We start from the raw sequence: 22290 nt of genomic DNA, 5'->3' as shown, positions 1-22290 counted from the left end.
GGTGGGGAGAAAAAAGACAATTAGCACTCAGCCTCCTTCCTTGAGGAGTTCACAATCCATTTAGGCATTTGTATAAGTAAATAGATATTTCAAGTACGATTAGGAACTTAATATTTTGGTCTTACTTCTCTTCACCACAACATCTAAAAAATGGAAATGTTTTTTATCTATTATAAAAATAGTTTAAGTACAGCTAAGATAAAACATAAAGATACAAGAAAAAAGGATATTAAAATGACTCATAAATCCATCACGTGGTAAAAATCACTTAAAATTTTATTGCATTTTATGTATGTATATTTTTAAACTATGATTTCTGATTTTAGTTTCATTTTGTATATGGTATAGAGTAGGATTTTTATGTTTTCTGTGTCAAACGATACAGCTCTGCTTTGTGACTTTAATGGTTTTCCAGGATGTCATTATGTCATCATCTATTTTACCATATTCCTATGGATGGGTATTAACATTTGCTCCTATTTCTTATTATTCAAATCCATGCTGAGGTGAAAATCATACATAAGTCATACATAAGTCTTTTTGTAAATATGTCTATTTATTTCCTTGCTATAGAATTCCAGAAACAGAAATTGTTGGCCAAAGGTCATATTCATATTGCAAATACTGGCCTCTCTAGACTAAGGGTGTATTTTGATTTAAATTCAACTTAAGATTCTTTATAAAACAATAAAAATTCTTATCTTTCCTGATGGGTAACCAGTGTATGTAAGCTAATATGTCAAATTTCTCTTTATGACATTACCTTGAAAACTTCCCTACTGTTTTGATTTTTTTCTGAATTTAATTACAGGAAAACTATCTTATGAAAGTTGAATATTGCCAGATTCTGGGACAGGTGTGAAACTCTAAAGACAGAACTATAACAGGCCCTGTTATTGCATGAGCTTCTGATCCATATAGATGCCCTTTTCTTACATTAGTGATGTGAATATTTAGTGCTGAAGATTTAGATCTATAAAAAAATATATTTTGGAATTCCCTCTTTCAATAAAAATGATCCCTGGTAGTTCTGGGAAACTATCTCAAAAGATCACATCTGCAAGTGGAGTGTGGACATTTTGATGAGACATGTGTGCACATACGTCCGAGATCTGTGGGCATTGCTATGGTAGCAGACATGCTCTATGTTTTAGGGTATAATGTACATTATTAGGTGGTATCCCTGTCCTGTAATTTTTGTCATCCAGCTCATTATTTCTTCCCTCAAAAATGCGCTTGGTTTATATCTTTCATCTCAAGACTCCTCCAAGAAAATGCAGTCCATTATAATGCTTTGACAAGGTGATTACGTACCTCATGAAGCTACTGGGTGTGATTAGAGACAAGCAAATAAACAAACTTTTATGTAGTTTCACATTGGTGCCTAGACCTCCCGCTACTCAGATTACCTACAGGCATTCTTCTCATTCATGGAAGGGTGAAGAAAATAGGTTAGGTTTTATCCAAGGACAACCAGCTCAGCGGGAACACAAGAAATACAAGATTTTCTGATACCTAACATAGTGATTTGTTTCTGATCCTTGTCATTTTGTGTCAAAGAGCTTCCCACGTGCACAGTGACTGAGTACGTTTGGATGTTGTTAAATACTCCTATTAAGCACATTGGGGAGCTATGAGTCTGTTTGTAGCCTCCCTTTCTTGCTGATAAAAGTAAAAAAAAAATCAACTGAGCTTAGTTTAGAAACATTATGTACACATAAAAAATATGCACCACATGATACTAGCTCTTGGATAAAACTCATTAACTTACTATTAGAAAGTCACTAAATTACTTCCTGGTTTTATTACAAATGCAAAAAAAAATGTTGCTTTAAAGGATAATTAGCTTTTTCATTAAAAAAAGAAACCAGCTTGAGGAAGAAAGAACTCCTTTCTTAAAGAAACGTAGAATTAAAGAGGGAAATCATTACTCTCTGAATTCTTGGTACCGGTATCCCTCTTAAATAGTGTATGAAGATCAGAACAAAAGGAGAAAGTGCTGGGTAGGGTTCAAAGAAGTGCCAGGTTGGTATTCAGGATGTACTAAATGTATCACCTTTTGTCACTGACATGAAAAAGGTAGCCAGAGGGGTGAAAGACTAGAAAGGACTGGAGTCGTCTGTATGCACAGCCAGAGCAGCTCACCATCATTCGTCTGGATTCGCAATGGGAGACAACGCTTCCTCTCTTGTTATTATTTTGTAAGCTGTGAGCATGTCACAGGGACACTTATGCGATTTAAACATGTTGGAAATGAAGTGCTGTGATGAAACAAAATTTGCAAACATTAACATATATCATGTATTCCATCTAATGCATCTTTTGTAAATGCAAACTTACTGTTGCACTGCTCTGGGATTTGTGAATTAATAATGATTCAAAATCTATGGATGTCACTTTTAAACTATTAAATCAAACTTTAGGAGAAGTTTATCTCCTCTGCATTGGCAAAGTTGTAATTTCACTTTGGGAGAAGATTTTTTTTTTTTCCCTTGTAGTTATCGCCAACACGTGTTCAATGTTCAAAGAAAGACCTTGGACTGGATGATTCAGACTCTTCTTTTCCACTCATCCACTGTCCATGGCTGAGGTATGAGGACCCCAGGGGACTCCCTCTTCCCAAAAATCCCCTTGGCAGTGTATTCTGAAGCGGCTTCTTCTTGGCCATGTCCTGTGTCTCGGTGAGGATGAGGTGATGGAAACCCTTTGATCACTCGGCCATGGAGAGCCCATGTGGCTAGTGACTGAAATGATCCTGGCGAGACTGAGGCAGAACAGACAGCGAGTTCACTCTGTAAAATGGCACTAAATAATGACTTCCAGTCCCCAGAATCTGGTGAACATATGTAGTCAAGGGAAGGAAAGAGAGTGAGTAACACCCCAGGGAGGCTCCATCTCCTGGTTGGGTGGAGTGAATGAAAGGGAAGGTCACTGCCATCTGCATTAGAATATTCTAGAATCTTCAAGTCAAGCTTGTGAAAATGCAGATTCCCTGAGCCCATCACAGATCTTATGAATCAGAAAACCTTGGGAATGGTGTCCTGGAAACTGTCCCTTATAGATTCATTCAGATAATTTCCAAACTGAAATTTAAGAAATCATTGATTTAGAGAAAACCAAACCAAACCCAGATACCCACAGAACTAATAGACTGACTGGCAGTCTCCGAGTTCAGTGACTGCAGCTCAGAGGCCTCTTCCCTTCAGTTCCCAGAAGTACCCAGGAATTAACTGCCAGATGAAATAATCTGCAGAGAAAAATCTCTGAACACATTCTGGGCAGTGTGAAAGGATTAAATTTATAGTAAAGGCTAACTCTACAAGGAAGAAAGCACGGAGCAGTAGGTTTTTCTGCCCCAAAATTCTTTAACCGGGAACCTCGTTTTTCCTTCCATAACTAGATATAAACTAGCTCAAAGTATAACTGATGGGGAAAACGACAGTGATTGAATCCCACTCCTGCCCCAAATTTCCCAACGCCCTGATATCAGACCTGTGCTTATCTGACATAGGTTAGAAAGGGAAAATACAACAGAGGAAAGAGGCACGGAAAGAGAAGACTGAAAATGCAATGCAAGTCCACGACTTTGCTTCAAACAAACATCCCTCCAGTAAGTCATCCTGGGCGCGTCCATTTGGGCACACGCAGGATTCTCATGCATCATATAACAAGCAATGCTGGGAGTCTACTGCATTAGTCCTGTCCTATGATTTGGTATAGAAAGCCAAATTAGACATTGTGTTTTTTGTTTGTCTTTTTTTTTTTTTTTTTTTTTGCAATTATCCAGTGACTCTGTATGACTATTTCTTTGGTAGGGTAGGTGCAGCATGGTGTGGGAGCACAGAGGCTGGGGTCTAAATCAGACTCCGGATGACAGACTATCCCCTGCAATAAATGAAACTTCAGCAGAGAACTGAAGAACATCTGGAAGTTAATTAACCAGAGGAGGAAGAGGAGGATCTGCATTCTCTGCAAAGGCTTACACAGAACATTCTAACATGATCTGAGTGCTTGGAGCAAAGGGAGAGGGGTGTAGGGAACCACAGGGAGACAGGCAGAAACCAGACCATGCAACGCCCTGTGATGTTAACTTACTCAAATTTTATATGAACAAGTTTAAAGAATTGCTGAATGGTTTTCACCTCATAAGTGATGGCACCAGATTCTCTCTTCTGAAATTGCAGTTCAGGAGATACACAGAGGATAAACGGAAGGTTCCAAAGCCAGGAACTGGAAGGTCTCTGCAGTTGCTCAGGAGTGAGGAGGGCCAGGGCTCAGACACAGCCCCCAAGGGGAAGGTGGGGCACAGACGATATCCCTGTGGGAGAACATGCTGAACTGGGTGACTGATCAGACGTGGGGGTTTTCGAGTGACCCGGTTTGCAATGGGTCATTCAGGTGCCTTGGTATGACAGGAGGACGAGCAAGGCAGGTGGAATGAGGAGATGAATATAACATGTAGGATACTGGGATGTTCACACATTCAACAAATATGCATTAAGTCCCTACTGGGTGCCAGTCACTGTCCATTAGGCAGTTTAATGGATCCGGCAGAATGTTCTGGGCTAGCTACACAGGTGAAGGAATTTTCACCATGTAAACGGAAGTTGAAGACATGGTTAGAGGCATTCAGGGGAGGTGCACAAGTGAGAAGGGAAGCCTGAGGACTAAGCTGGAGAGTGAGGTGGGACACAGATTGGAAACGAGGGGAGGGCACCGATCAAACAGAGCCAAAGGAAGAAGGTGAGCCTCAGAGAACAAAGGAAACTGCTAGAAGGAGCAAGCAAGCAACAAGCAAACACAGAAGCCCCATTTAAATAGATTAGCATCAACTGGCCAACGTGGAAGTCACTGATGAGAGCAGGTTCAGTGGCCTGGGAAGATGGGAGCCACATTGAGAGCTCCCCCAGCATCAGGAGGATCAGGAGGGGAGAAAGTGAGGGAAGACGTCCCCAGACTATCTGGAGGCACTCACAAGCAATGTGCAGAAAGAGTCACAGTCCTTAAGCACTTGTCACTCCATTCCTACTCCATCTCCGTAGCTCTGCACTCTAATGTGACATTTTATTACTGCCTTCCCCTGGCGTTGGCCTGCGAGCACTGTGACAGGTGTCCCAGAGCGGGGCTGACAGCAGAGCGCGAGGGAGGGCCCGAGAGGGCGGCTCCATGGGCCACCCCAGGTGAGGGCCCGTGGTGTCCAGAGTAATGAATACCCACTTCACCTGCATTCTAAATTCTAGAAAGAAAGAAAGAAGAAAGAAGAAAGAAAGAAAGAAAGAAAGAAAGAAAGAAAGAAAGAAAGAAGAAACCTCACTAGCTAAGTATTATTTTTCTTATACGGGAGAGGAAAGTGAGGATCAGGGAGGCTGAGTCACCACCTTGGAGCACACGCACTGACAGGGGCTGGCACCCAGGCTGTCTAACTCCAGCACCCACTCTCCTTCAAAGTGTCACAGGAAGCAAGGTAACATTTTCAAAAGTCAAGGAGTTGAATATTAGCCATTGGAAGAGTGAGGCTGTTGTCAGTGGCTACTCCCTCTGCTCCTGCGGACAAGTCTTCGAGTGGCCCTGGGGGGCCTGGCTGCGTGTCTATTGCTTTTTTTTTTTTTAAGATTTTATTTATTTGTTCATGAGACACACAGAGAGAGGCAGAGACACAGGCAGAGGGAGAAGCAGGCTCCCTGCAGGGGGCCTGATGCGGGACCTGATCCCAGGACCTCGGGATCATGACCTGAGGCAGATGCTCAACCACTGAGCCACCCAGGCGCCCCCCTGTCTATCGCTATTAAGCCTTAATCACATTGACTGTTTTTCTTTTTTTCTTTTTAATTTTTATTTATTTATGATAGTCACAGAGAGAGAGAGAGAGGCAGAGACACAGGCAGAGGGAGAAGCAGGCTCCATGCACCGGGAGCCCGATGTGGGATTCGATCCCGGGTCTCCAGGATCGCGCCCTGGGCCAAAGGCAGGCGCCAAACCGCTGCGCCACCCAGGGATCCCACACTGACTGTTTTTATCACCAGAAGAGGAGGACTGAACCAGAAGCCTTATGATGTTTCCTAAGCAAAGCAGTGGTTGGCCCGCATTACCTTTGATGGGCGTTCGCCCCAGATGCCGAAATGGTCACTGATGCCAGAGCCCCTTCTCGTGAGGCTTCTTCTCCACATGGGGAGGGATCAAGTGACACATCCTCATTACAAGGTCTGAACCCAAAAGGCATGGCAGGGAAGTAGCGGCAGCGATTCCGACATGAAACAGTTCTTGCTGATGGTTACTTTGACGTTTTGTTATGACCTACAACCCTACAGGTCGCGAAATATTTTGTACTAGTTGGAACTACAGCGTTTTAAGGTCATTTGTTTGTTAATCTATAGCAATACTTAAGAAGAAGCTGGAAGAAAGAGGAAGTAAAATTAAGGAAACGGATACATTTATTCCATTTACATAAATCTCTTTGCTCTTTTGCATTGTTCCTGCCCCTTAAATCCTCCCAGATTTACAGCTGAGAGTTGGTAATTGCTGGAAATAGCCACGGATTGTACAGAATAATTGGCTCTATTTTAAGACACACATTTTAGTGTGTATACTACATGGTATGGCTACAAAGTAATAAAATAGATTTTTGCATGTTGCTTCTGGAAATCCTTGTCATTATTTTTAGTCACATATCCTGTATATGTGTGAGCACGGCAACGTTTTATAGTTTGAGGGTCTTTTATCGTTTTTAGAAGTTACAAAATAATAGAATTAATTGCTTTGAATTTAGTCATTTTGCACTGGGCAAATATTGATTTCTTTCCCAACACCTTTAATTTCTAATGGAGCTTGAAATTAACTTTGGATTTTAATTCTATTTTACTCTGGGTTTGTACATCAGGGCCATTAATAATGTCAGGAGAGTGCTGAGAGAACTGTTTCCGAGCCAGGCGCCCACAGCGAGCTTTGCAGCGTTTGGGTCTCCATCCTCTGCAGAGAGGAGGAAAGTCTGTGTGAGAACTGTATATGGCATTAGTGTTTTATGGACGAGCAACCAAGTCAAAAGAGTTAGCCTACAAAAAGTCAGCCTCTGAGCACTTGCTTCAAGTTTGCATCCGTGTGTGCATGTGTGTAATGCATATTCAATCAGATCCAAAATTGGGTAGCAAAGGACACATTTCCAGTAACCAAAAGTGCCTTGCAAATGGACCTTTCTGGGCAGCCCCGGTGGCTCAGCGGTTGAGCACCTGCCTTCAGCCCAAGGCCTGATCCTGGAGACCCGGGATCGAGTCCCACGTCCGGCTCCCTGCATGGAGCCTGCTTCTCCCTCTGCCTGTGTCTCTGCCCCTCTCTCTGTGTCTCTCCTGAATAAATAAATAAAATCTTTAATAAAATAAATAGAAAATGGACCTTTCTGATTCATAAGGTAAAGTCTACCTAGCACACAGATGGTATATGCACACACACTGATATTACGACATCACAGGTCTGAACTGCACATTTTTAAAATAAATGCACTCTCTTCCTGAAGTTTCAAAACACCTTGAAATGATTTTATGTTGTCTCTACAGAATGGGGTGATTGTAATTAATTGGCGCTGAGACTCCTCGGAAGCGCCTGCGTTCACACACACCCATGAGCAAGTGAACGTTTACCTCTGGGTTTCTCTGAGGCTCCCTAACGCACTCCCACGGCAGCTGCTGTCAGGTTATGAACATCCATGGGGACGAATGTCAGCAACTGGGACGTGGCTTCTCCACTACATCTCCCAATATATAATCAACTTGTCAGGGCCACGTCGCAAAACAGCCACCTCTGTGTTCTCTCCACCCATCATCCCTGCTTAAAGTCTTCCTCTTTTGGTTGAAAAGTGGCAGGTAGCCACATACTGGGAATGGGAATCGGGACAAAATTCAGGAAAATGGAGTGGCTGCAGATATTCCGAGAAGAAGACTGTAAAAAGGCAACATTTCAGGGCATCCATTTATCTTTTTGAGGTGTGGTCTCTAATCTTGACACACTAGTGTATCATTAGGATCTCAAAATATCTACCACGTTGCTCTTCCTCAAACTCCGTATATTTGCCTTGATTTTTGATACCAAGCCCATCTTCCCAACCACCGGAAGTTCTATTTGTTGCACTTTTGAAAAGCAAGAGGTTCCCCAAGACTCCAGTACGGCATCCTCGTTAAAGAAGCGCAATGGAAATAGTTTGCTTAAACCCAATCAATACAGAGACTGCTGGAATCTAAATGATCCCAGCATGAAAATTACAGTTTATGCAGATTAATTTTTTTTATGATCATGTGTGAAATTGATGTTAATCAAGTGTCAAAGAGAATCCACTCCTTGGCTAAGGTACCACCTGTAGTAGAGTTTAGGCCCTCACGTTCATTTATCTCATCTAAGACAGGTGGTATGTGGGAAGCTTAGGGTGAAGATAGAAAAAGTAGTGGCTGAATGCAGACTGAATCCTGATTCAAAATCCCTTAGACATTTTTATACGGTGAACAAGTGACTTGGGCTTTCAACAAATACGCTTTTACTATGCGCGAGTTCTCTCAGCATCTGATCTGTACGTGTAGGAGATATGGGGAAATGTTTTCTATTAATAAACTCTTCTGTGATTGCTAATAGCATTTCAATGGCTTCTCAATTTATTTGTCTTCCACATTATTCCAGCCCAGTGAATCATTCTGTATCATAATTTTTTTATTTCTAAGACACCTGTTGGCCCCCACACCTAGGTCAGGCTGCAGAGGTGAGCTCAGTGAGGATGCCCTCTACGCAGTGGAGCTGTGGCGAGGGCACTGAGGCAAAGTGAGGGCTGCATCACAGATCTGATTCTCCATTTCACTCGGTGATGGTGGAAAGCATATCCCAAGCAGTGGATGCAGCAGGGATTTGATGAGGGTTCGTTTTGCAATCACTGCCCTTCCGTCACCCATCACTGATTCTGTTCCCTCTCCCAGGCTCTGTTCCACTTCAGCACCCTCGGGATGACCGGCTTCATGGCTAATTGGCCACATGGCCAGCCAAGACAACAGGAGATTTTCTGCAATAGCTCAGGTCTGGGGAGTTGGGGCAGTGATCATAAGATAGTAGATGCTCCCACCAGTAACATGGAAGCAAGTGTTGCTGTCTGGACTTTCCTACCTGCCGTCCCAAGGACATCTAATAAATGTGCAGTTCCATACTCCTCTCCCAGAGCTGCCGCATCGGGATCTTCTCTCCCCTGCAGGAGTTCAGGATGCTTTCTTCTCTCTCACATATTTAAACCAGCGTGATTTAAAGAATTTATACAAAGGAGGGAAAAATAATCCTTTTGGACAATGAATCAACAAAGCTTGCTCCGTTTACCTAGCTTCAGGTACTCAATCTGGCCTGATAAAATTCAGGTTTTATTTGTTCAGGAAATCTATATCTAGGTCACTGAAACCATAAAGAAGTCTTAATATGTTGGTTATTTTCTGAGTGGGAACATGCCTTCCATTGAACACTCGATTGTTCTCTAAGTAGGGCAACTGAGCAACAGACAGCCATATGGTAGGAAAAACACGTAGGGTCTTCTAGAGTCATGAATTCCATTGCAGTAACACGGATGGAAAGAATTTCTCTTTCCCCAGCCAAACTGTTCAAGGTGTTTTTTTATCCAGTCTACCCGGATGGTCTCACTTGGCTTTATCTAGTATAGTGAAAGCTGGTCACATGACTTGGCAAGCAAGACACGTTTAATTGATGTCTCCACAGGACTGGATAGTGGCAAAAAGTATTATTAGGACATTTTGATGCCTGCTAATGAGTAATGACAGCGATTTTGTAGGTGCCAACTTTGGCATTTGGTGCTGGCATCTGTGATGGCAAGAAAGGTCTTTCAAGAATAGGTTAGGCATATTTTGCAGGCGGGAGCCACCATGGTAGCTTTGGAACAAAATCATATAATGAGACCAAGGAGATGCAAACCATTAGACCTTTCTCTTGCTTTACATGAAGATTGTATTTTTTCTTTAGTCAAATCCATTTATAGTATTTCATTTGCCCTTGGCTAAGGTAAAATATTTTCAAATAAAATATTATACTAAAATTTGAAATGTGAAACTCTTTAAAAGAGTCAAATGTGAAAACTCTTTAAAAAATGCGAACCAGCAAAATTTCCTTGGAAACTGCTTTGATTTCCATGGGAAACTTTTGCCTTTAGTGGCATTAGCTGTCTACAACAAATATAACAGAAGGACTTATTTGGGTAGATCAACATTTTCCTTCCAGATCCCAACAATCTGAACTGTACGTTCTTTTGCCAGGAGGGCTTGGAAAGAGGGAAGAAAAGCAGAACCCAGTCATTACAACAAAAGAAAGGAAGAGAGTTCTTTGTTCCCCAAGCACAATGTCGAAAAAACAAAACAGAGACCAATCATTCAACCTTCAGGTTTTTGTCAAGTGAACAGTGAAAAAAATAAAAATCACTAGATTCATTACAGGTAGTTGTATTCTTAGAGAGCTTATTAGCAAACCAAACCAAGTGTTATCTTTAATTTAAGAAGCAGAGATTTGACAGAGCTGAGTCACAGATGAGAGGTGATCCTGACAGGAGAAAGCTGCTCATTCTTTAGATTTAGGTCAAAATCATAAAGCGATCTTAAAACTAGTTTTGTATCCTCACTGAGCTAATTGTTGGTCAGCTGTTACCTTAGATTATACTCTAAACAGTTGAGGCAAACCTACTAACAAAAAGCCATTTCTGTCGCCTTCGGTAAAAGAAATGTTGACAGTTGAATGACACTACATCACCCAATGGCCCTTCATAAATGCTCCCTGCACATTGTTCCAGGATCTTACCAGTCCCCCGTAGCTCAGAAATATCCATAAGCCAATAGTGTGTTAAGGAAGACTTTAATGTCTTTTATGGATTCATGTAGTGAGAGGAGCTCAACTCTTTCTTCTAAAGAACAAAAGTGAAGTTGTTTTGTGCTAAACACAGGTGATGAGGAATCACGCCTGAAGTATGCTTCGGCGCTGAGGTAGTGAAGGGCCCCTACCTGTCCTACATCCTGCCGTTACTCTGAGACCAATCTGTTCACAACATTACATTTGACACCGTAGCTGTCATCTCTTGAGCGTCATCTGTGTTAATTCTAACCGTGCTAGGCATTTTACACGTCCCGGTATCCTACACAACAAGGTGCGTAGGCAGATACTATAGCTCTTGCTTAATTAAGAATGAATCAGGGCAGCAGGATTCTGGTAAACCAGCCTTACAAGCAAGAGTCTGGGTTGGTTGGCCTTGCTCATTTCCATGGGGCAAATCCTCCTGCTATAGCCGGTTCAAACGCCCAAGCCTTAACAACCAGCCTACAAAAGTCCTGAATTTTTAACAATCCTGGCTCCAGCAGCACAGCACTCAAATAGGAACCCAGCAGGGGTTTTACAACTTTCCCAGTTTCATGAGACATGAACAAATCTGAACGAGCATTCTCATGACAGTTTGTGGGCTCCAGAGGCGGGCCCCTTTCACGAGCGAGCTTCTCCATGGCCCACGGTTCCTTCTGCTCTCAAACTTTGTCTCTGCTGTCCCATCCCCATCCCTCCCCCCATCAATTCCAATCTTCATTCCCAACCAATCAAGCAAGGGCTTTGGCAGGTTTCGGCTGATCCTGGAACCCTTCCCCATCCACCTTGGTCCACATTGTTCTCCCTCCCATGTTATACATACTGGCCTTTGTACCAGTTGGGCACATCAGCACGTTACCTGCTACTGATGTATTAATGCTCCCTGTTTGTCTGTCTTCCTTTTTTTTTTAATTTTTATTTATTTATGATAGTCACAGAGAGAGAGAGACACGCAGAGACACAGGCAGAGGGAGAAGCAGGCTCCATGCACCGGGAGCCTGATGTGGGATTCGATCCCGGGTCTCCAGGATCGCGCCCTGGACCAAAGGCAGGCGCCAAACCGCTGCGCCACCCAGGGATCCCCCTTTTATTTTTTTTTAGCCAGTGTGTCTACCTCAAAAAGAAGCAGGTTCTTGTCTCTATTTCTGTGATCCACAGAGTGCACTACATACGAAATGGACATATTATATCATCGAATGCATCGGGCCCATCTATGAATTAGAGGTAATCCTAAACTGTGAATTTGTAAAGCCAAAGACTGACAGGAGGGGCACAGTGACTAATGTCAATATGAAAGCAAGAAATCCTTTGACTTGGGAGATGTTGGAAGGAACAAAGGAGAGGTACATACTATCTTTAACTTTAATTCTCCTTTTTTTTTTGTTTTTTTTGTTTTTTTTTTTTTTTGAGTAGATACAAAACTTTCAGAAGTGTCCTTTATCTGCCAAGAATCAGGCTTCCCCTCTATCTTCTCTCTCCCTTAACCGAACTTGGCGAAGGTGTAGAGGTGAGTGTTTTCTATTCCTTTTTCTCTTTGCTCAGAACCTTGGCTGAGACAGTCACTGGGATTCAACCAGGAGTTTAATGAACAATGTCACCTCCCTGGAGATGAGACGGAGCACTGGCATTTTATAGCCTCTGTGCAGTTCACAGGTTCATGGCTCGTCTCTATGGCAGGCTGCTTTTTAATATGCATTCGTAGATCAACTTTTTGCAAAGGCTTTTTATTCAAAGAGAAAGCTATATTTTTGAAACTATTGAAAAAGTCTTTGTAAAACTGAAATGAAATCCTTTCTCTCTAGGTTTAATCTTAGCCATCTTTCCAAAGCAAGGCATAAAAGAAGGGATTAATTTGAAATTTGGGCTGCCTTAGAAAATGTAAAGGTCCTTGGGCTGTGTTTCTCCAAATGACCTGTACTATTTTAATCCAATGTAATTTATTTGGTTGTGGCTGAAAGACAGAACGGCCTCTAAATCCCCTTCCAACGTTTCTACAAAGGTGGCACTTTCCCATGTCTCTCCATCTCACTCTATCTGCAGATGCCAGGTGAAAATGGGAGTGTAGGAGCTGCTGGGATTATTGTTTCTTTTTGTACATCAGTGTGATTTCAGGAAGTGACACCACTTGTCCTTTCCCTTTTTCCCCAAATGCTTCAGCTTTGGTGAGAAGGTGAGCTTCTCATCTAGAGAACAGACACCGCCAACAAGGGCTTATTGTTCCTGTTATCCTACACAGTCCACTGTAAACCACTTCCCCCACCCAGCACTGTGCTGGAGCCGATTACTGCTCACCCGATTGATCTCTCCCAGCCCATCTGGTAAGAAAAAGAAGCAGAAATAAATAGATAATCTGACGATATAATCTGAAAAGATGAAACGATTGCTTAGAATTACAAAGAATCTGTGGGAAATTAAGTAATTTCCCAAGTAATTACATTTCCACACTTTTTGTAAAATGAAAAGTGGCAACTTAGACCATAAGAGGTAAGCATACAGGACAATTTATCCTCAGTTCACAATCCTAACGAGCCAAAGATACATAAATGAGTTAAGATTATAAGAGCTTTTATTTTATTTTTTTTAAAAGAGATTTTAATTTATTTGAGAGAGAGCGAGCACACACAGGCATGGGGGGGGGGAAGAGTACAGCGGGGAGAAGTGGGCTTCCCAACTCTGGGGTCTATCCCAGAACTCTGGAGATCATGACCTGAGCCAAAGTCAGACACTTAACTGACTGAGCCACCCAGGCGCCCCTAAGGGCTTTTACTTTTTTTTTAAATGAAAGGATACACTTATTTGGAGGGAGCTCTTCACTACATCCCTCCGTCTTATTTCTCTTCTCCACATTCCAGCATCTATCCCATAAGCAGAATGGAGTCCACTCTCAACATATTGGTAAAATATGGACAAAAAGCGAATAAGTAATGGTAGGAGTATAGCCCCTATGTGTCCTATGGTCCCATGGTCGTGCTCTGGGGCCCCTCCTTAATGACAAAGGATCCATTCCTTAATAACAGAGACACACTGAGCATCTGAAGTAGGTCATGGTATAAGAATGCAAAGGATGAGAGGGAAGTAAAATTGGGAGACTGGTAATTGTTCACTTGATAACAAAGAAGCACAATCTAGTTACTTAATGCTGTGTCTAGATTAGACTAGAGCAGATTCAAAAAAAAAGAAAAAGAAAAAAAAAGAAAGAGCACATTCGCCCTATGAATGTAAATCAGAATGTGTAGCCATTATATTTGCTAATAAAGCCTTTTATCTTTTCAGTGAGTATTGGCTTAAATATTGAGGCACCCTCTGATCTTTTCCTTGAGAGTCAACTATATCAGTGCTCCGTAACCTGATGCTACTTCTAATCAGACAAAACTTTCGCTGTTTTTAAAGACTTAGCGGTACAATAAAAGTTACAAAATGATACCAAATGTTTTCTAAATTTACAAAACCCTTTAAGAGACAGTATTTCATTGGTGGTTCCAGAGGGAGTTCAGAGAGGTTAAATGATTGTTCCAAACACAAAGCCAAGACAGCGAAGAGGAGGAAAAAAAAAAAAGGAGGTGGGCGGAAGGCGATTAAATCCAATAATTCTCATTTTGTTGCTACGAGAGGGCAGCATCATGTCCTGGAAGTGCTGATTTCACCCTTTATGCGTGTAAGTCAGTTTTGGGCTAATATGCTAAGAGAGTTTCAGGAAACAGAGGGTTTATAGTTTTGGGACAGAGTTACTGTCCTACAACTAAGAAAACTCAGCTGATGGCAAAAGAACGTTGGCTATATAGCCCGAGGATCTGAGGATTTGACATCAGGACAATGAATTTCAAATTCTGAGTTCTTCTCCTTCTCTGTAATTTTTTCAAATAGCAAGAATGTACACATGATATTCCACGAAAAATGAAAGGATTATGTTCATCTTCAAATTTTGCACTAGTTCAATTTTTTTTTGTCATTCACTCGTCTATATTTAAATGTATCTGCATCTATTCTAGAATAGCTCATACAACCATCCAGTACACTAGCTGACTGCACTTTCTTATTGGAGATACCATTTTGTTACTGAACTTACTTTGTGACCATCACTACGTATCCCCCATAAGTCACTTTAATGAACGTGCCTTAACAGACACACATGGCACAATGTTTTCCTCATGATTATTTCAACTGCGCAAGTTTGTTTGCTCCTATAATTTCTTATAACTTTACACCTCTTGTGGTTGTTTCCGCTGTTGCAACTATCACTACCCTCTCAGCCTTCCACTAACTCTCCCTTTATTATCTGCCCTCCTCTTGCTTTCCTTTTGTCCCTTTAACTTGTTCTCTTTCTTCATTGCTTCACTATATTCATGAATTTGTATAAAGGACATTGGTTTTTAAAAAGGTATTGATGCTTTTTACATTCTTTGCCATTCATGCACTGATTCAGTGTGCATTCACTGAGCACATAATATATGCTGGGTGGGCCTTGGGAATAAAATGGTGAACAGAACCTGGCACCATCTTATCTCAGATATTATGGTCAAGTATTAAAGAATCACAAATAATAAATATCAAATCACAATCATCACCGGTGCTAAGACATATCTGAGAATAAGAGAATTTGACCTAATTACAGGATTACAGAAAACTTTCTTAAGGAGGTAGCTACTGAACTGAAATTTGAAGGTTGAATAGGAATATACCAGACAAAGGAGAGAGGGAGGATGTGCAAAAGTCCTGTGGTGTGGCAGTAGCAGGGGAGTGGAAACGGTACGAGAGTACAGGCATGCATGAAAAAGTGAAAGGAGGCCAAGGAGACCAGAAGGGACAAAGGGAGGAAATGTATGGTGAAAAACCAGGTTAAAAACAGCCATTCTGGGCAGCCCAGGTGGCTCAGTGGTTTAGTGCCGCCTTCAGCCCAGGGCGTGATCCTGGAGTCCCAGGATCAAGTCCCACGTCTGGCTCCTGGCATGGAGTCTGCTTCTCCCTCTGCCTGTGTCTCTGCCTCTCTCTCTCTCTGTCTCTCATAAATAAATAAATAAATAAATAAATAAATAAATAAATAAACAAACAAACAAACAAACAAAAAATAACATAGCCATTTTGAGGAGGTCCTTATAAGCCAGTTGAATTTATAGCTGGATTCCAATTCTTTAAGGCCATGATTCTCTTTAGTGAACACTTCTTTTGTTGGGGGGTGGGGTTGCAATGCTCAAATTCCAGGTTGTCTTCATTGATGCCTAAGTCTGTGGTTGTTCCAAACAGATGGAAGCACCAAATTTCTTACTGCCAATAAATCTAGGTGTTTATGTTCTAGGTTAGTGTGACTATAAGCAGGTAGGATTCATTTCCTTTTAAAAATTATGCTTTGAATTCAATTACTTATGAGTATAATGGATTATAAATAACATGGTGTGCATTACTGAAATCCACTGTATTTTTCATGTGTGCAGTAATAAGGTGCAGTGTAATTTATGGTCCACAAATTTATGGACACAGAGTAATAACTCCAGACTACAGGATGTAGGATACTGTCCTTTTCAATTTCAATTTTTCCTCTAACACTGGCTAGTAAAAATTTAAGTTTTGCATTTGTGTGGCAACATCAGTACCTTATTAATAATCTCAGAACTCAGAAATCACATAATTTAAAAATTACTATTATTATTTTTTATTTTTTTTAAATTATTAAATTGGAAGACATCTATGTAGCTTTTCCAGTTTATCTCCTCTTCCTACCTCTGGAAACAAGGTCTATTTATCTGGGCAAGGTGAAAATCTCTCTGTTAATAACAAAGATCTGGAAAAAGATTTTTCTCACAGGATGAAGATCTGGTATTTAACAATTCTTATATACATTTACACTCCAAAACATTGCTTATAACTGTTATGTCCTCTTGCTTGTGAAGACAGCCAACAATTTCATATTATTGAGAATATTCTGGGGATTTTTAGGGCAGTTGCAATTACGAGTAATATCATAGGTAGAATGACTGGGGTTGAAGATGGGATCCAGCATCATGAGAAAAAAAAAAAAGTCTACTAAGCCCTAAGATACGAGATTGCTCTTTGTATTTAATTTATGTAAATGGGCAAGCACCTGATTATGAAGTGTAAGGAACACTTGTGGAAGACATGAGATGGTAACGAGATCCCAAAGAGCATCTGAAGTATTGGGAAGTAAGCTTGGAGACTAATTGTCTAGATAGCACCAGGAAGAGAAAAATACTGTAACTATAAACATGAAGCTTCGCTCACAAGAAAGACACATTCTTACACTTTTGAGAGGATGAAGATAAGTCAACATAAAAGATAAACTATTCAACATGATCATTCTACCGTGTTTGTCACGATTTTAAGTTTCAATATGCTACTAGTCAGTAGCCGCAGCCCATTCCCTGAAAATGAATATCTGCATAAGAAAATCTAAAGAGTATAAAACTGCAACAATTTAATGTATTTGCATCATTTGGTCACAAACTAACCTTTTTAATGTTTGGAAGAATGAAGACTGGCTTGCCCTTTCCTGTGATCTGACCTCTGGCTTTCTCTGTGGCATTTCCTCATCCAAAGGGTGACATCATGACTCCTCAGGAGAGCGGTTTGTAATGACAACCCTCTGAGCCCTACAGACCAACAGATAGATAGATACAGGCCTAGGACACATCCAGATTACTTGTAATCCTCTTCGATTCTTCTAAAAAAAAAAAAACCCTATGGAAATCATTCACTTCAAACACAGTCTGCTATGGATGTGACACAATGAGTGGCAGCGTGAAATTAAGTGACAAATTGTGGAATGTGGACAACTACTGGTACAGAAGTTCAGATCAAAGGATGTTTGCTCTGAAAGGTATGAATTGGTGAAAATTTACTGATTACTAATATATGCTAAAGCAAATTTCTATGTCTTCCCTAAACCACTCATTTAATCTCAGGATGTCTTGACAGGGGTCACTGCACGCATTTCACTGAAGTAGCCCAAGGTTACGGGTAAGCGACAGGGCCAAGTTCAAACTCAGACGGTGTGACCTACCCAAAAAAGGGCTTCCTAGTTCCATCTTGGACTCCAGCTGCTAGCCTGGATGATCATCCCTCTCCTGAGAAATAGCTGTCTTACCTTGACCAAGCAGGACCAGAGTAGAAAATGTATGGAAATAGTAGCTTAATTGTAATGTTTAAAGCTCTTAGGAAATATTTACTTATGCCAAGCTCTATGTTTTAGTTAGCTGTTTTTTTACCTTTTTAAAGTAGTACCATTATAAAATGACCATAACTCCTCTTTTTTTTTTTTTTTTTTCTAAAGGGATCCTTGGTCCTCTGCTGGGAATAATGAGGCAAAATATTTAATAACGCTAACAAAATTCAAAACCAGAGAACACAAAAAAAGCAACTGGAAGTCTCAGCTCACTGGCTTTTAGAACTATAAGAGACCTCAGTAGCCATTTCATCAAGAGGAATAAAGGAGTCCACGAGAAGTCAAATGACTTGCTACAAAGGCACCCAGCATGATAACCTCATAGCTAGCATCAGAAGCAATTTCTTCTTACTTCAATGCTCTTGCTATGCATGCAGTCACTAAGTAAAACTGCAATATTGTTCATTCTGTATCAAGTTGAATGGCGTATATTATATTTTTTTCATTAATATATGCTGGACCAGACCCCCCCTCCCAATTTTTAACTCATCCATGGGAGTAACTGAGCGGTATATCAGGTATATCATATCTTTCAGTTTATTTGGAAGCATATACCCTTCAATAAGCTACAAGGTAAATATTTTGTCACACCCAATTAATGTCACTGAAGCCTTTAATTATGCACCATGGCCCTCTAATCTCTCTTTATGCACACACTTGATTTTCGAGATTTTGGCCTCACTCAGAGAAGACAATAAGAGATCAGGCTTTCTATGTTAAAATGAATTTTAAACAAAAGTAGAACACTGAACAGGTAGGAATGAGCACAAGGGAGGAGATAATATCCCTTTTTTACATTTAGAGGTTGCCACTAGGGTCAAACCTAAGTATTCTGAGAGCATTTCTAATAGTTGGAGTTGTTACTCTTTAAAAAACAAACAAACAAACAAACAAACAAACAAACAAAAAACTCAGCTATTCAGCCACTAGCATGTATTTAAATTTAAAACAAATTTAATATCCTTAAAATTTATTTTTCTTTGCTGTGTATTTAAATGAAGGAAGTAGTTATGAAAATAAAAGAATAGTTTGCTTTTTCAATTCAATATTGAGTGGGCACTGAGTTAGGAAACCCTTGTAACCAGCACCAATTTTTTTGTTCTTTGTCTTTGGTTAGAATTTTCATATTCAGGAACAAGATCTCTAATCATTAAAGATGGTAGTTGTAGCACAATATATAAATTACATTGGTGGAGTGAAGGTTTGAAATTTTATCTAGGTTACCAAATCCAAGCACCATTTATCATATAATGACTATTACAGGCTGAAAGTTAACATTTTGATGCGATTGGCAAGGAGCAACTTTAGTTATGATACCTTTATTCTACTAATTTCAGTATCAGTTTAGTTTTTCACTCCTTAAAATACTTTTTCACATTCCCATATGGAAATACTTTACCAAAAATTAATCTAGTGCCTATTTTTATTTTCTTATACATCTTCTATTACTGTTAATTTTTTAAGGAGCGTTTTTGTCTCTTGTTTTTAAACACCTTCCTAACCAAAATAAATGCAATAAATTACAAACGTTTTTCTTTGTTGAGGTCTTATATTCCAAACACAGTGTTTTATTGTGCATTGCTGCAAGTAGCTATATGAAAGGCTCAGAGGGCTGTACCACATTTTTATTATCCCCAGAATGCTCCTCTGGTAATATTTTTGTATTGTTTCCTAAAAATGAAGTGAATGAAAGAAATCTGTATAATTATAGGGTTTAGATATTAGATTTTCAGTTTTCCAGCGTATTGGGAGGAGACTGAAAATTGGATCTCTTTCTCTTTCCCTCACCCTTCCTCTCTCCCTACACACATATGCATACACATGCATGCACACACATGCGTGCAGACACACCATGCACACACACACACACACACAGATGAACTTCTTCTTTCAACTATACGTTATATGGCAAATCTATTTCCGAAAGGGCTTTGTAAACAACCATGGATTTTTGGAAAATTAACATGACAAACTACAGAGTTAACATTCACTTAAAAATATTCTTTGAGTTACAAAAATATAAACGTTGACTTTTCATTATAAATCAGTTATGTAAAACAAGGCACATCTGTGTTTTATTAATCCTCTTTGCGTGCCACTTTTTACTTTCAATATTTAGAAACACTTGCCTTCTGGTGTTATTATTTTAGATATAACAACTTAATGGACTTTACTTTCTAATTTATTTTTCTGATTTGAAAAATGTGACCGAACAGTTATGATAGAGCATGAGACAATTATTGTCCAGACACTAAATGTTCAAATTACACTCTGTCTCTCGGATGAGCTGATAAATGAGAATCCAATTGGAGACATTATAACTAAAACAAAATCCCAAACAATCTATCCAGACATGGCATAGACACACAGAGGCAAATCCAAGATCAGCATTCCAATCCCAACCATGTTTATGGAACATTGGTCCTTCTTTTTGGGTCATTAGGCACGCGAGAATATATCTTGACAACTACAGTACTGTTCTGAGGAAGCAACAACAAAATCTGGGTTCTTTAGAATCAAGTGATTAGAGGGTGCATCTCCCAGGTTGCTGAAGCCCTGGGGTCTGGGCGATTAAAGGGGAGGGTGAGAGGAATGGGCACTCACAGTTGTGGCAGGTGGCCCCACTGTATCCCGTGTCCTCACAAGTGCACTGGAAGCTGTGCCACGTTTGCGAGCACTTCCCGCCATGCTCACAGTGATTGGGCACACATCTGTCAGAGAAAGAGACAAACAGAAATAAACCAACACACGAATGAGATTTATGAGTGGCCAAATTCCAAGCTGTCTGGGCAATACATCATTTCAATGCCAGGTTGACTTACTAAGGCAATTAATCCTTGTTAGTTTAAGCAGATTAATATGATCCATGATGGAAGGTGCCAAGCGCACAAAAGATGATGTATCACAAGCCTGGTGTTTCCCATTTTTGAGTAAACAGTAGAAATTAACAAACAGTGGAGAGGCTCATTTGCATATCACAGATCCATTTTGTTTTGCCTTTCCACAAAAACAAAGGCACTAGCTGAATTTCTTCCTGGTAAAGATGGAAGATCAGCCATTTCATTTCCCACCCTATTCTTTAACAAGGCCAACACCGAGTCAAAAAGGGGTAACACTGAGTTTTTCACAGCAATTTGAGTTTTTGAAATGTCATGGCAACAGGAATGAGAATATGTTTGTCTTACAAGAAAATATTTTTAAGTCTTCTGTATGTCTCCCCATATGCCCTGCTGGGCAATGCAAGCCAGGTTATCTACCCAAAGCAGCACCAAGAATAATATAGAGGAAAAATGCAAGTTTTGTGTTCAAATCTTTGTTTTTCTATTTACTATGTAACCAACTGTGGCTATGGAGTTGAACCTTTCTCAATATCAGTTTCTCATTTTAAAAATGGAGTAATTTTAGCCATCTGATAAGTAGTTTTGAGGTTTGGAGGTAATGCTCATAAACTAGATAATTAATAGGAAGGAAACAGAGGGGCAACATATGGGAGCCATGAATATCTGGACCATAGCTTCCAGGGCACAATTTGATCGCTTGCCTATACCCTCACAACAATGAGGTTGAAATCTGTTCAGAAACACTCCTGTTTCAACTGCAGATTCTTCCCTTTTTCCTAGTCCTCTCCCCTTATTACTCCTACCAATTCCGCTCTGCCACTTATCCACAACCTGATTCTTTATAGTCCTGGTAAAGAGGCTCACCAATAAAAGTATTGCTAAGAATTAATTTTCACAAAATATTTCAAGATTTTAATTAAAAAAATATGTAAAACAGAAATGTCCACCCAGATTAAAACAGTGGGGCATCTGGGTGACTCAGTCAGTTGGGTGTCTGCCTTCAGCTCAGGTCATGATCTCAGGGGCCTGGGTTTGAGTTCCGCATCATGCTCCCTCCTCAGCAGAGGGTCTGCTTCTCCCTCTCCCTCTGGCCTTCCCTCAGCCTGTGCGCTATCTCTCTCTCTCAAATAAATAAAATCTTTAAAAAGATAAAAATAAATAAAACAGTAGCATCTATAATAGTGGGCCACAGGCAATCGATTGATAAGAGATCCATACTGCAGGGGATCCCTTAGTCATAATGCCCTGGTAGCCTCCCTCTGCAAAATTTGGGAGGAATTGCTTCAGAGACAACATGTGCCAACCCTCATTCTTGATTTACCATCAGTCACACTCCCCTTTGTCGTGGAACCTCCGAGTCACACACAGGAATGCTGCTCCTCTACAACTCCTTGCAAACCTTTACTCATGCAA

General features: G+C 40.5%; 1 protein-coding gene across 1 annotated transcript in view; it reads right to left on the bottom strand.

The window, feature by feature from the left end:
- The window catches only part of CNTNAP2 (contactin associated protein 2), a 1951553-nt gene that overhangs the window by 736207 nt on the left and 1193056 nt on the right, over window positions 1-22290 (bottom strand). The window contains exon 11 of the mRNA XM_041753355.1: window positions 20642-20748. Coding sequence (XP_041609289.1) covers window positions 20642-20748 — 107 coding nt within the window. The remainder of the gene's footprint in view (window positions 1-20641; window positions 20749-22290) is intronic.

Source organism: Vulpes lagopus, chromosome 4 (genome assembly GCF_018345385.1).
Source record: "Vulpes lagopus strain Blue_001 chromosome 4, ASM1834538v1, whole genome shotgun sequence".
Classification (NCBI taxonomy): Eukaryota; Metazoa; Chordata; class Mammalia; order Carnivora; family Canidae; genus Vulpes; species Vulpes lagopus.
Note: the sequence above shows the minus strand (reverse complement) of the source record. Positions and strands in the feature narration are given on the sequence as shown.